A 14516-nucleotide genomic window follows, 5' to 3' on the forward strand; every position below is an offset into this window, starting at 1 on the left:
CAGAGGTACCTGAGGATACTTGTTATCAAGTCTTTAGGGAGTTTTGAAGTGTATACTATCAGGTTACTCCTTAGACCTCCTACTATTAAAGCATTGAACTTTCTCAAGTGTGCAGTGCATTATCACTAAACTCATCTGCTTTTTAAAATTTTGTTATTATTGCTATCTCATTTGCTTTCTCTTTGTGGGTTTATGTTTAGAAAAAAATTCTTCCACTATCATTTTGTGGTGTTTCAGTATGTGATAAAATCAAAGGTGTACATTCAAGCAGCTATCTTTACCTGAAGCTGTATATACTCATATGTAGTTAAGTCTTGTCTGCCTTTTTTAGGATTCTCTCCTTCTTCTGCCTTCCCAGCTTGTCCTGTCCTAGTATGCTGGCATTTGACTTCATTTACCTTCACTAGATGTAATATGGAAAACTTAAAAAGTTTTAAAGTGTTTATGGTTTATTTTTGACTGGTGATCTAAAATGAGATTTTAACCTTTTTGTATCTCTCTCATTCCAAGCATTTTTATTCTGTATGACATCTACCATTTGGCATTTTGAAGTTTACAAAGTATTTTCACATACATACAGCATTATTTTATTCCTAAAAACTGCTTGCAAGGATAGGCCATTTTATATACAAGATGGGAAAAGAAATGGTTAAACAGGTACGCAATCTACTCTCTCTTTGAGGAGAGAGGAGGATGCCACCAAGAAAGAAAACAGATAATTTATCAAATTTCTTTGTAAACATGCTAATGAGAGACCTCCTGGAAACAAATTAATGGTATTTGCTAGCTTGAGAATACTTTGGAGGGGGGAGCAGAAACAGGATTGTGCTTAAATAACAGAAATTTATTTTCTTATAATTCTGAAAGCTACAAGCCTATGATCAAGTTGTTGGCAAGAGAATCCTTATGTATAGATTTCTTATAGCAGGATGTATCTATTTTGTCCAAGATTGCGTATGGTAAATAATCCCAGGATCTACGGATTTATGAGGCATGTCACCCTGGAAAATGCAACTATATGGACATAAAATTAAGATGCTTCGCGATTAAATGACTTTTTTTTGTGTGTGAGTAATAAAGAAACCTCATGTTAATCTCAGCCAGAGTGGGTTCTGACATAGAAAGAAAATACCTGGGGAGCTGTACTAGTGGTCTTAGAACTCTTGCAGCTTTCCCTCTGCCTCATGATCATTTATATATTTGAAACTATTAGTAAAGCTGGATAATGGCTAAGGTCACTGATTTGAAGGAATATGATTTAACAAACTAACACTTTGTGTTATCTCGCAAGGAAATTAAGGTTCACAGTGGTTAAATGACTTGCTGAAAGTCACATGCTACAAATGGCCAAACAAGTGTAGAAACGAAGTCTTAAATCAGACTCTTTGTACCATGTGACACATGATAATGTGATGGAAAAACAACAATGACAAAACCTGTGTTGCGGAATCAGAAGTAGACTTGCCTCCTGGTTCTAACACTGATCAGCTGTTTGATTTTGGGCAAAGTACTTGCAACATTCAAAGTCTATTTCCTTACCTATGCACTATCTCTTATATAAAATACACAAGATATCTAAATGATAAATACAACAGAAAAATAGATAAACATGACATAATACAACAGAACATTTAGGAACATTTTTAAAGGATGGAGGGAAAGAAAAACATTACTTACTTTTTTCTTGTAATGCCTGCAATTTATTCAGTTCTTCATTCTCTTCATCGCTCTCTTCACTGCTTGTACTGCTCACATCCAAAACTATGTCCCTTTTGGGATCTACTCGGAGAAAGTTGCGGCATTCAAATGTCAGGTGACCAGCTAAGTAAAATAAACAAACAAAAATGTGAATGACAAAATAACACATACACTATATATTTTTATTTTGTTGCCTCATGGTTAAGAAACCAGTTATACTTTTATTTTTATTTTTTTTCCAGTTACACTTTTAATGATTTAATGTTTAGTTCCAACTTTTATTATTCAGTGGGTAGTACTTTGCTTTTCCTGAATGAACCATGCAGAGAGAGAACTTTTTCCTTTATTCATCAGAGCTTCTAATTTATTTTATTATTTTTTTTAATCTTTTTTTTTTATTTTTATTTATTTATGATAGTCACACAGAGAGAGAGAGGGAGAGGCAGAGACACAGGCAGAGGGAGAAGCAGGCTCCATGCACCGAGAGCCCGATGTGGGATTCGATCCCAGGTCTCCAGGATCGCGCCCTGGGCCAAAGGCAGGCGCCAAACCGCTGCACCACCCAGGGATCCCAGAGCTTCTAATTTAATAAGCACTTTTTGGCTACATAATACTTCATGTATTTTCCCTTTCTATGTACTTACTTACAGAGTAACTATATAGCTTTCATCTAATTAAAAGTGCCATGATAATATACTGTGCTTTAAAAAAAAAAAGATTTATTCATTCACTTTAGAGAGAGAGAGAATGAGCATGGGAGGGGGAAAAAGAGAAACTTCAGCAGACTCGTTGCTGAGCACAGAGTCTGATACAAGGCTTGATCTCAGGACCCTGAGATCATGACCTGAGCCAAAACCAAGAGTCCGAAGCTTAACTGACCGCAACACCCAGGGGCTCCTGATGGCGTTCTTTTTATTTATTATTTTTTTTATTTTAAGATTTTATTTATTTATTCATGAGAGAGAGAGAGAGAGAGAGAGAGAAGCAGAGGCACAGGCAGAGGGAGAAGCAGGCTCCGTGCAGGGAGCCTGACGTGGGACTTGATCCCGGGACTCCAGGACAACGCCCTGATCCAAAGGCAGGCGCTAAACCGCTGAGCCACCCAGGGATCCCCTGATGGTACTCTTCTAAAGAACACTTAAATAAAAATTTCATTCTGAAAAAAAAATTCATTCTGGCATCATTTGCGCCCTAAAGACTCTCCCAATAATAAAGCTATAATATTTACTTATTTATCACATACCATGTATTCAAAAATCAAATAGGACAAATACCAGAAAAGTACAGGAAATTATTATTACTATTTTTAAATGTTGTTATTTTTTTAAGATTTTTATTTATTCATGAGAGGCACAAGGAGAGGAGGCAGGCAGAGGGGGAAGCAGGCTCCCTGTAGGGACTTGATCCCAGGACCCTAGGATCATGACCTGAGCCAAAGGCAGAAGCTCAACCAGTGAGCCACCCAGGTGCCCCCAGTACAGGAAATAATATAACCAATATCCAAGTGCCTATCACCCACATGTTAACATTTTGTCATATTCACTTACAGTGTTTAAGGTAAATGTTTGCATGCCTGTGCGTGCGTGTGCATACACACGTACATACACACAGGTGGGACTTTGCACAATTCCTTGGAACCCTGTCTTAATCTCATTCTACTCCCTCTGTCTTCAGAAGTTGGTACACTGCAGTTGGTATTCATCCTTCCAAAACAGCATATTGGATTATTTTATAACATAAACTCAGTGATATTTACCTATCATTCTGCAACTAGTTTTTGCCTCTCAATATTATGTTTTGTATTCATATATGCATTCAAATACAAATTCACACTAACACACTCACAATGAAACAAAAAGTTACCTGAAGCATTACTACGCTTGATACACAGAAACAAAAATAAAAAACAACAACCAACAGTGCTGATCGTAACCAAATAATTGATTTCACAACCCACTAATGATTCACTAACTTTGTGCTAGGGTTTATTTCTAGTTCTCTCTTTGAGTGTGAAATCCTTTGGAAGTTCTAAATTTATACAGTAACAACTCTAGTTAGAGTCCCAATCTTAACCTGGACCCCAAGCCTTGCTTTTATCCCCTGTACTCTGTCAACCCATATAAATACAAGTTCATGAACACTGGGTTCAGGAAATACCCTCAATTCTTACCTCTTTTAAATTTCTGCTTTCCTTTGATTGTTGCCCTCTAATTCTTTCTTTCTAGAACACTATTGTATCTAAAATAATGTACTGTGCATTTTATACAAGTTTCTTAGTTGTTTACAAGAGGATCCAGTCTGCCATACTGCTGGAAACAAGTTTCCTCTGTTGTGATTTCTTTCCAAATGAATCATTCAGAAGTATTCTTTTTATATGCAAACATACACAGTTTTCAGATTATGCTACTTTCTGATCAGAAAGTAGGGTCTGAAGTTGGAAAAATCTCAAATACACAAATTAAGCTTATACCTAAAGGAACTGGAAAAAGAACAGCAAATAAAGTCTAAAACAAGCAGAAGAGAAATAATAAAGATTACAGCAGAACTCAATAAAATACAGACCAGAAAGACTGTAGTACAGATCAATGAACCAGGAGCTGGTTCTTTGAAAGAATTATTAAGATAGACCCCTAGCCAGACTTATTAAAAAGAAAAAAAAGACTCAAAGTAATAAAACCATGAATGAAAGAGGAGAGATCACAACTAATACCAAGGAAATACAAATGATTTTAAAAACACGTTATGAGCAACTACATGCCAACATATTAGGCAGTCTGGAAGAAATGGCTACATTCCTGGAAACCTACAAATTACCAAAACTGAAATAGGAAGAAATAGAAAACCTGAATAGGCCAATAACCAGCGAGGAAATTGAAGCAGTCATCAAAAACTTCTCAAGGCCAGATGGCTTCCCAGGGGAATTGTACCAGACATTTAAAGAAGAAATAATACCAATTCTACTAAAGCTTTTTCAAAGGATAGAAATAGAAGGAATACTTCCAAACTCATTCTATGAGGCCAGCATTACCTTGAACCCAAAACCAGACAAAGACCCCACCGAAAAGGAGAATTACAGACCAATAATCCCTGATGAACACGGATGCAAAAATTCTCACCAAGATACTAGCCAGCCAATAGGATCCAATGTACATTAAGAGGATTATTCACCAAGACCAAGTGGGGTTTATCCCTGGGATGCAAGTGTGGTTCAACATTCATAAAACAATCAACATGATAGGTCACATCAATAAAAGACAAGAACCATATGGTCCTCTCAAAAGATGCAGAGAAAGCATTTGACAATATACAGCATCCATTCCTGATTAAAACTCTTTAGAATGTAGGGATAAAGGGAACATCTACCAATATCATAAAAATCATCTATGAAAAGCCACAGTAAACATCATTCTCAATGGGGAAAAACTGAGAGCCTTTCCCCTAAGATCAGGAACACGACAGGGATGTCTACTCTCACCACTGCTATTCAACATAGTACTAGACGTCCTAGCCCCAACAATCAGACAACAAAAAGTTCATTTTTAAAAAATGAACTTCTGGAGAAAAAAAAAGAAAGTGGGATCTGTATGAGATCAGTTATTTGGTATTTGCTGAGATTTCTTCTGTGGACTATCATGTAATAAATTTATGAAATGACTTGGTATGTATTTTAAAAACATATATCACTCTGTTGAATAGAGTGCTATGTCTATTTTGTTGTTCAAATCTTCATTTTTTTGTCTAATAACTTCTGATAGTATAATTTTCAAGTACTTCTATCATTAAAAATTTGTCAATTTCTCCTTATAATACAGTTTTTGCTATAAATATTTGAAGATTATATTAGTAAGCACAATCAAGATCATTATCATTTTACCTTTTTCATTGATTGTTCTTGAATCTCTATTCCTTTTTTTTTTTTTTTAATTTTATTTATTTATGATAGTCATACAGAGAGAAAGAGAGAGAGGCAGAGACACAGGCAGAGGGAGAAGCAGGCTCCATGCGCCGGGAGCCTGATGTGGGATTCGATCCCGGGTCTCCAGGATCGCGCCCTGGGCCAAAGGCAGGCGCCAAACCGCTGCGCCACCCAGGGATCCCTATTCCTTTTTTTTTTATTTAAGATTTTATTTATTTATTGAGAGAGAGAGCACAAGCATGGGGAGAGGCGGAGGGAGGGGAAAAGCAGACTCTCTGCTGAGCAGGGAGCCAGACATGAGGCTCGATCCCAGGACCCCGGGATCACGACCTCAGGCAGATGCTCAACCAACTGAGCTACTCAGGTGCCCCTGAATCTCTATTCCTACACCGCTCTTACCTCAAAAGTCTGATACTGAAATTACTCTACTACGCTCTTTCTGTTATTAATCATATTAAGTTGCCATTTTTGTGAGAAAACTTCTGAATATCAATATTTAACCTATCTCCTCCCCTGTTCCTTTATTTTGAAAATTTCTATGCAGCCTTTATGTTGTTTTATTAATAATGACATATAACTGCACTTAAGCCTATCTAATTTGATAGACCAATTTTTTTCCAATTATTGAAATTCCAGTTAGTTAACATACATTGTGATATGTTTCAGGTGTAGAAGTTAATGATTCATCACTTACATACTACACCCAGTGCTCATCACAACAGGAGCCCTCTTTAATCCCCTATTCCCCCTCCCACCTCCCTCATCAACCTTTAGTTTGTTCTCTATTGTTAAGTCTGTTTTGTGGTTTGCCTATTTTCTCCCCTGTGTTAATTTGTTTTGTTTCTTAAATTCCACATGAGTAAAACCATATGCAGACCAATTTTTTAAAGTATGTTCTCATGTCCAGTATGGGGTTTGAACTCACAACCCCGAGATCAAGAGTTGCACATTCTACTAACTGAGCCAGCTAGGTGCCCCAATACCAGATCTATTTTCGATGTTAATTTCTCAACTTGGAAAAATAGATCCTGCTTCATTGGTGGCAGTATAAATTCACTCCTCATACATGCTATAAGCTTGGGTTGCCAATTCTTGATTATTCCTTTTCTTCTAGTTATTATCTTGTAGGAACTCATACAGTAAAGTTTCTCGCCATTTTCTCTAGATAGTGAGTGGGATTTTTCTAATCCCAGCTTCACAGCCTTTCAAACAGGGCTTTATGCAAGAGTCCCTACTCCAGCCAAGCTGCCATCCCACAGTAGTCTAAGGCTTCATTCTCTAGTCCATAAAAGTCTACCCAGTAGGCCTGTGGACCTCAATGTTTTCAGCTATCATTCCCTGTCTGGCTTTGAGCAACTTTTCATTTCCACCACTAGGGATTTCCTATTCATTCATTTGAGCTGGGTTATTTTTATTGTTGTTGTTACTCTGTTTTTCTCAGCATTTTTGTGTTCAAAGCACAAAGGAGGACTTTCTATCTTGGTTCAGCTTGCCATTTTGATCAGAACTCCTGATGATATAATTTTTCCTTTAACTTAAGCTAGCTTTGCACTCAAACACTTCATATTGCAATGAATATTTAAAGTAAATACTGAAATAATAACCACACTGGCAGCAAGCTCCATCTCACATGCATTTTAGCTTTATTTCAATGAAATTGACCCTAAACTAATACTAAGACAAGTTACTCATAAAGCTACAAATAGAGTCTCCTGTTTTTTTCTACTGGGGGAATAAGTGAACAAACTTAGGAAATAATTGTATTCCAAATTACAGTTCTTGTGATGTCTTTTCTAAATAGACTCTAAGTAGACAATGAGCAGAAAAAACTCTTAGGTGACCAGACACAAATCCTGACCACAGATACAGAGACATTTCAAATTACAACATTTTAGTAGTTGGTTATAAAAAATGAAGGGGCCTTTTCAGAAATAGTAAATAGTAACTAATTCCCAAATTCAAGGTGCTCTGACTAGCCTAAACAATCTTGAAAAAGAACAGCAGTGAATGACTCACACTTCCTGATTTCAAAACTTTCCACAAAGCTAATCAAAACAGGATGGTACTGTCACAAGGATAGACATATAGGCCAAGAGAACAGAATTAAGAACCCAGAAATAAATACGTGTGTGTGTATCTCCAAATGATTTTTGACAACAGTGTAAAGTCTACTTATTGGGGAAAGAATAGTGTCTTCAATAGATGGTGCAGAAACAAATCGATTTCCACATGCAAACTAATGAGGTTGAACATCTTATTCCCATCATATGCAAACACTGACTCAAAATGGATCAAAGACTTATTATAAGAATTAGAACCATGAAACTCTTAGGAGACAGGAAAGGATAAGTTTTTTCAGGACTTCGAATTTGGCAAAGGATTCTAGGTAAACACCAAAAGCACCAGGGGTGCCTAGGTGGTGCAGTCAGTTAAGCATCTGACTCTTGGTCTCAGCTCAGGTCTTGATCTTGGGGTCGTGGGCTCAGGTCGTGATCTCAGCGTCATGGGATCAGGGCCTATGTCGGGCTCTGCACCCAATGTGGAGTGTGCTTGAGATTCTCTCTCTTTCTCCTTCTGTCCCTCCTGCTTGGTCCCTCTACCTCTTTCTAAAATAATAAATAAATAAATAGATCCAAAAACTAAATACCAACAACACCAGCAACAAAGGAAAAAATTGATAAACTAGACTTCATCAAAATTTAAAAATTTTTTGCAAAGAAATTAGTATGAAAGTGAAAAGACAGCCTACAGAATTGGAGAAAATATTTGCAAATCACATTGATAGGGTTTAACATCCAGTGTATATACAAGTCGTACAATTCAAGAAAAAAAAACAACTCAATTAAAAAATGGGCAAAAGATTTGAGTAGACATTAATCCAAAGAAGATATACAAATGGCCAATAAGACTATAAAAAGATGCTCACATGGGCAGCCCAGGCGGCTCAGTGTTTTAGCACCGCCTTCAGCCCAGGGCTTGATATTGGAAACCCAGGATCGAGTCCCACGTCAGGCTCCCTGCATGGAGCCTGCTTCTCCCTCTGTTTGTGTCTCTGCCTCTCTCTCTTTCATGAACAAATAAAATCTTAAAAAAAAAAAAAAAAAAAAAAAAAAGATGCTCACCATCATCAATCATTAGGGAAATTCAAATCAAAAACCATAATGAGATATCAATTCCTACTATCTACTAGGATGGCTACACATTTAAAAAAAAAAAAAAGGAAAAGAATAATGTTGGCAAGAATGCAGAGAAGTTGGAATTCTTACACATTTCTAGTGGGAATGTAAAATGAAATGTTCCATTTTTAGTGGAAAACAGTTTGGCAGGCCCTCTAAAAGCTGAACAAGGTGACCCAGCATTCCACTCCTAGGCATATACTCAAAAGAACTGAAAAAAGGGATTCCGACAGATAATTTCATGGCTCCATTAGTCACCATACCAATAAAGTGGAAACAACCCAAGTGCCTGCCAACAGATGAATGGATAAATACAATGTATCATATCAACCACAAAACAAAGAAACAAAAACAGAGATGAATTTTGAAATGTTATACTAAGGGAAATAAGCTAGACACAAAGTACAAATACCATATGATTATGCTTACATGATATAGTCAGAATGGCCAAATTCATAGAATAGAAAGCAAATTGGAGGATGGGGCCTGGGGGAAGGGAGGGCTGGAGAAATAAACATTTCTGTTTAGGGTAATGAAAAGTGTCAGAATAAATAGTGGAGTTGGTTGTACAACACTGTGAATGTAATAAATGCACCTGAATTATATACTTAAAAATGCTTAAGATGGCAAATTTTATGTTATATATATATTTTGCCACAATTTTTAAAAATAGTGGGAAAAAGACGATGGCATAGTGTAAAGTCTTACAGATTACCAGATTTCAATTTCCAGTCTCCCCACTTAATAATAAAGTAATCCTCCTGAGCCTATTTTCTGATTTGTAACAGTAACAATAATCAGTAATAGTTATTGAGGAATTCCTATGGCAAACCATTGATCTCAACATTTGAATTAACTAACTTAATCTTCACAACAACTCTGTGGAACTAGGGGCTATAATTACATCATTTCATAAGAAACAGAAGCAGAGTAGCTAAGCAACTTCCCTGATGTCACACTGAGAGTAAGCGCCAGCTGAGGTTTGCTCCTAAGGCAATCTGGTGCCGGAATCAATCTTTTTTTTTTGATTGTTCATGAAAATGGGCACCAGGAAACTTACTTCATAAGGTTGTTTTAAGAATGAAATGCAGTGAGTTGTATCTTTAAAGATTGAGTTGAATCAATCTTTTTTTTTTGATTGTTCATGAAAATGGGCACCAGGAAACTTACTTCATAAGGTTGTTTTAAGAATGAAATGCAGTGAGTTGTATCTTTAAAGTGCTTAGCACAATCTATAGCACCAAGTAGGTATTTAATACATGGTGTCGGATTATGACCATTTATTGTATCATTAAAAGCAAAAGTACGTTCTCCATTATTTGCATTCAAGGAGTGGTTGGATGGGCAACTCGAAGTGCCACATAACAATAAAAACTTAGTTTCATTTAGAACGTGCTGACAAAGATTTACCAAAGAATGATAAATTATGTTTTTATTATTTTTTATTTTTTTAAAGATTTTATTTATTCTTGAGAGACACACACACAGAGAGAGAGGCAGACACACAGGCAGAGGGAGAAGCAGGATCCATGTAGGGAGCCCCATGCAGGACTCGATCCCGGGACTCCAGGATCACGCCCTGGGCCGAAGGCAGTCGCTAAACTGCTGAGCCACCCAGGCGTCCTGATAAATTATGTTTTATAATCAGGATGTTCATGTACCTATTGCTTGGCTCAGGGAGTATGCAGACCATGTGAACTAGTGCTAAGTAAACCAGGTTTGGGCATTCCCTAAGGTCCTCAGCTCTGAAAGCATGAGGCTACATTACAAACTCCTGAATCATTAAACACAATTAATTCCACCAAGCTTCATGTCCCTATCATTGTGATTCCTACCCAAAAATGCAGGCTTTTGTATCCATATATCTTCCTGGAAGTCTCATCTTCATATTGTTTCTGTGCTCCTGACCTAACGGGTCATTACCCCCTTCTCTCCCAATCTTCTCATGACTGCTTCTGAAACACACAATCCCTAGTGGACAAATTGTGCTACCTGTCCTCAGTTTGCTTCCTCTACCGCTTGTTTTAAAGGATATTTGGCTCTTCCCCGAGAACACTTTTCTACAGCTTATTTCAGTATTATTAGCATCCTCTAGGCTTCTTAATACTGTTTCCCAATATAGCAGTCCTCTACTCTCCCACGCAGCCCTGTTGCCTATCTACTGAAGTCTTTGGAATCTGGCTCATACGCTAGTGCTTCACCCTAAGCCCTTCTACAGGCCTAAATGGACAGTCTAGGGTGCTGTACGGCTTTTCTCAGTTCCTTGATATTCTAGATGCCATGGCCACACTATGCTCCCTGTCATCACCTGAAATGTTCCATTTTGGAAATTTTAAACTCCAAAATCATACTCTCAGTATAAGCACTTATCCTTCTAGCTTTCTCACTCCCTCACACTCATACACAGATCTGTTTGGGAATCTTATTAAGATCTTAACTCACTCAATCCCTTCATTTTCCCCTAGCCTATCAAATTCCTCATTCCTGACTCCTTGAACACTCTTTTATAAGTCTCTATGACTCATTCATATTCTTGATCATCTATCATATCTCACCGTAAAACAAATACTCTGGCTCAAAGCTAAACTTTCTTTGGATAGTTCCTATCCTTGAGTCACCAAGCAATGCTTGAGTGCAATCACACATTCATGAACATTAGCACAAATACAAAACATTTCATTTTTTGTGCATGTCCTATTTTCCTCAGTGACTTTTCCAAACTTATGACTGACTTAAATTATGGTCCAAACACTTTCCTGTCTCACTCAATACCCCCTCCCCAAACAGATAATTCAGTCTCCTAAGATTACCAGACAGTGTCTCATTCTACTGTCTCCACACCTGAAAATAGCCATACTTCTTCTCACCTAGCTTTCTCCAAAATTAAGAAATATCCTTGTTATAACTCTTAGAGGAAATTGCTTAATCTTCTCCGGTCTCCAGGATCTGCAACATTTCCTATAATATCCCTTCAGTCTATATAAACATATTATATCTTAAATATAAAACCCTCCCTTTATGCCAAATTCCCTTCCAGGAATTATAGTGGACTCCTGAACAACATAGGGGGTAGGGTAGGGGCACTCAAATAACTTCTGGCTCCCTCAAAACTGAACTACTGTATTTTTTGTGATAGAAAAGTAAGATAGAAGTAACCAAATGATTAAAAACAAAGCAAAGGTGGAGGCAAGTTGCAGGAAAGGCTGGAACATCAGGGTTCTTCCCTGCTCCTGGTACTCTATCCTATTACCCGTGGGGAACTCTCTTCACTGAGGTCTTGAACTGGGAGGTGCAAGAAACAGGCTCTGGGGAAGGGTTGTTGCCAAAGAAGCCAAGGACCACATAATAACCCACCCAAGGGGTTACTGACTCTCCACCAAGGAGTGCAGAACCCTCGGGGGGCAGGACGGCACCAGACAAAAGCCTTGGGCTCAGTATGGGGGTGCTGTCCAAGGTGCTGAATGTCTTCTAAGGAGGGTTGCTAATATTGTGGGGGAACTTACCCCTTGACAGCATTTCCCCCACAAGCAGAAACTGCATTAGAATCACATAAAGGGGACCAGGTGGAACAAGCGACCTAGAGAGAAGGGTAAAGGTGCTTTAACTTCCCTGGTTATCTACCTTCCCTAGACTCCACTTGGAAGGTTTTCCACATTCTCAAGAGAGGAGCAAGATACAGGTATCATTCTAGGATCTAGTTTGGCTAAGTGGAGGTTTGGAGGAAGAGAAGGAGACATGGTGGTTCCTGTTCTACTGTTATACAGTATTTATTAAAACAAAAACAAAGACAAAAAAATCCTACTCACAACTAAACCTGTGCAGTTCAAACTCATCTTGTTCAAGGGTCAAGTATATTCAATATGTTCCTGTTATGACCTAATGTCTGTGCCCCCTCAAAATTCATATAGTGAAATTCTAACCCCCAAAGAGGATGGTATTAGTTGGTGGAAGCTTTGGGAGGTGATTAGGTTCTGAGGGTGGTAACCTCATGAATGGGATTATTGCCTTATAAAAGAGGGGGCAGCCTGGGTGGCTCAGCTGTTTAGTGCCGCCTTCGGCCCAGGGCACAATCTGGGGACCAGGGATCAAGTCCCACGTTGGGCTTCCTGCGTGGAGCCTGCTTCTCCCTCTGCCTGTGTCTCTGCCTCTCTCTCTGTGTGTGTCTCTTGTGAACAAATAAATAGAATCTTTAAAGATTTTAAAAATAAAATCTTAAAAAAAAAAAAATATATATATATATATATATATATATATATATATATATACATACACTCATGTGGTGGAAAGGACTAGAGATGTCCCTGGAGTCCCTTTTATTTTTTTAAAGATTTTATTTATTTATTCACGAAAGACAGAGAGAGAGAGAGAGAGAGAGAGAGAGAGAGAGAGGCAGAGACACAGTCAGAGGGAGAAGCAGGCTCCACGCAGGGAGCCCGACGTGGGACTCGATCCCGGGTCTCCAGGATCAGGCCTTGGGCTGAAGGCGGTGCTAAACCTCTGAGCCACCGGGCTGCCCCCACCATGTGAGTATAAAATGAAAAGTCTATGACCTGGAAAACGTGCTTTCACCTTGAACTTGGACTTTCGGCCTCCTATGAGCAATCATTTCTCTTTATAGGCTACTGACCTTGTGGTATTTTGTTATAGAAGCCCATAAGGACTAAAACAATTCCTTACTTTCCTCATGCAAATTTCATGAAACTGGAGACTATATAGCCACTCCATTTTTTTTATCCCTCCCCGTACAGGCTTAAATCTGCCCAGTTTGCTTCATGACCTACCACTCCACTTAAACTGAACTTCCTAAGGTCAAAAAAGCATCCTACCTGCTAAATCCAATGACAATTTCCAAACCATTTCTTACAAATCCTATCAGTGGCACATGACAATTTTCCCTTACTTTTGAATATCTATTCTTCTTCTCCTAGCATTGTACCTTCTTGGTCTTTCCTCAGCTCATGTCTAAATATTTTACTTTACCTGTTGATATTTTATTCCACTAAGAGTCTGTTATTGTTATATATAAGTTTGCTTATGTACAATCATGTAAGGCCAAAAATATGAATCCAGGACAAAAGAAGAGTGGTTGTTTCTATAAACAAAGCTGTATTATGGGAAACACCTGATTTAAATGAATTATTTTTAAAAAGCAGTTTTCAAATTAGGTACTGGTGCAAGACTGTACAAGACAGAGAAAAAAAAATCTAAAACAATAAAAAGTACCTGTTTGTCAAAGTGGGAGCCATTGTCATTTTGAGGTAGATAATTCTCCACTGCCTAGAACCGCCCTACACATTGTAGGATGTTTATAATCCCTAAACCCTACATACTAAATGTCCTATTGTTGCTCTTAACCTCAAATGGACAACTTAAGAAGAAAAAAAAAAGTCCATGGATTTCCAAGGGGGCAGTATTACCCCTAGCTGAGAAATAATGATAAAATGATTTTGCATTTAGACTTATTATTTTCACTGCTTGCTTATCTTTGGAGAAACAAACTAAGAAGTAGGAAATGCATTTCAGGTATTCGCACTTAAAAGACCATGAGAAACAATAATGAGCAGACCCACAGGCAAAGAAAAGGTTATGAATGTCTATCAATAGATTAGTATTTTAAGTTAAATAAAATATTAAAGGTATTTAGGTATGTTCTTATTTCCTGCTGCTATAATCAAATGCTCCACTATTGAGTATACTCAGTACACTGAACTTTTTAAAGGTATGTT

General features: G+C 37.8%; 1 protein-coding gene across 1 annotated transcript in view; it reads right to left on the reverse strand.

Moving 5' to 3' along the window:
* SREK1IP1 (SREK1 interacting protein 1) overlaps positions 1–14516 on the reverse strand; it is a 47152-nt gene that overhangs the window by 19369 nt on the left and 13267 nt on the right. The window contains exon 3 of the mRNA XM_041765652.1: positions 1678–1821. Coding sequence (XP_041621586.1) covers positions 1678–1821 — 144 coding nt within the window. The remainder of the gene's footprint in view (positions 1–1677; positions 1822–14516) is intronic.

The sequence above is a fragment of the Vulpes lagopus genome, chromosome 8, assembly GCF_018345385.1.
Source record: "Vulpes lagopus strain Blue_001 chromosome 8, ASM1834538v1, whole genome shotgun sequence".
Classification (NCBI taxonomy): Eukaryota; Metazoa; Chordata; class Mammalia; order Carnivora; family Canidae; genus Vulpes; species Vulpes lagopus.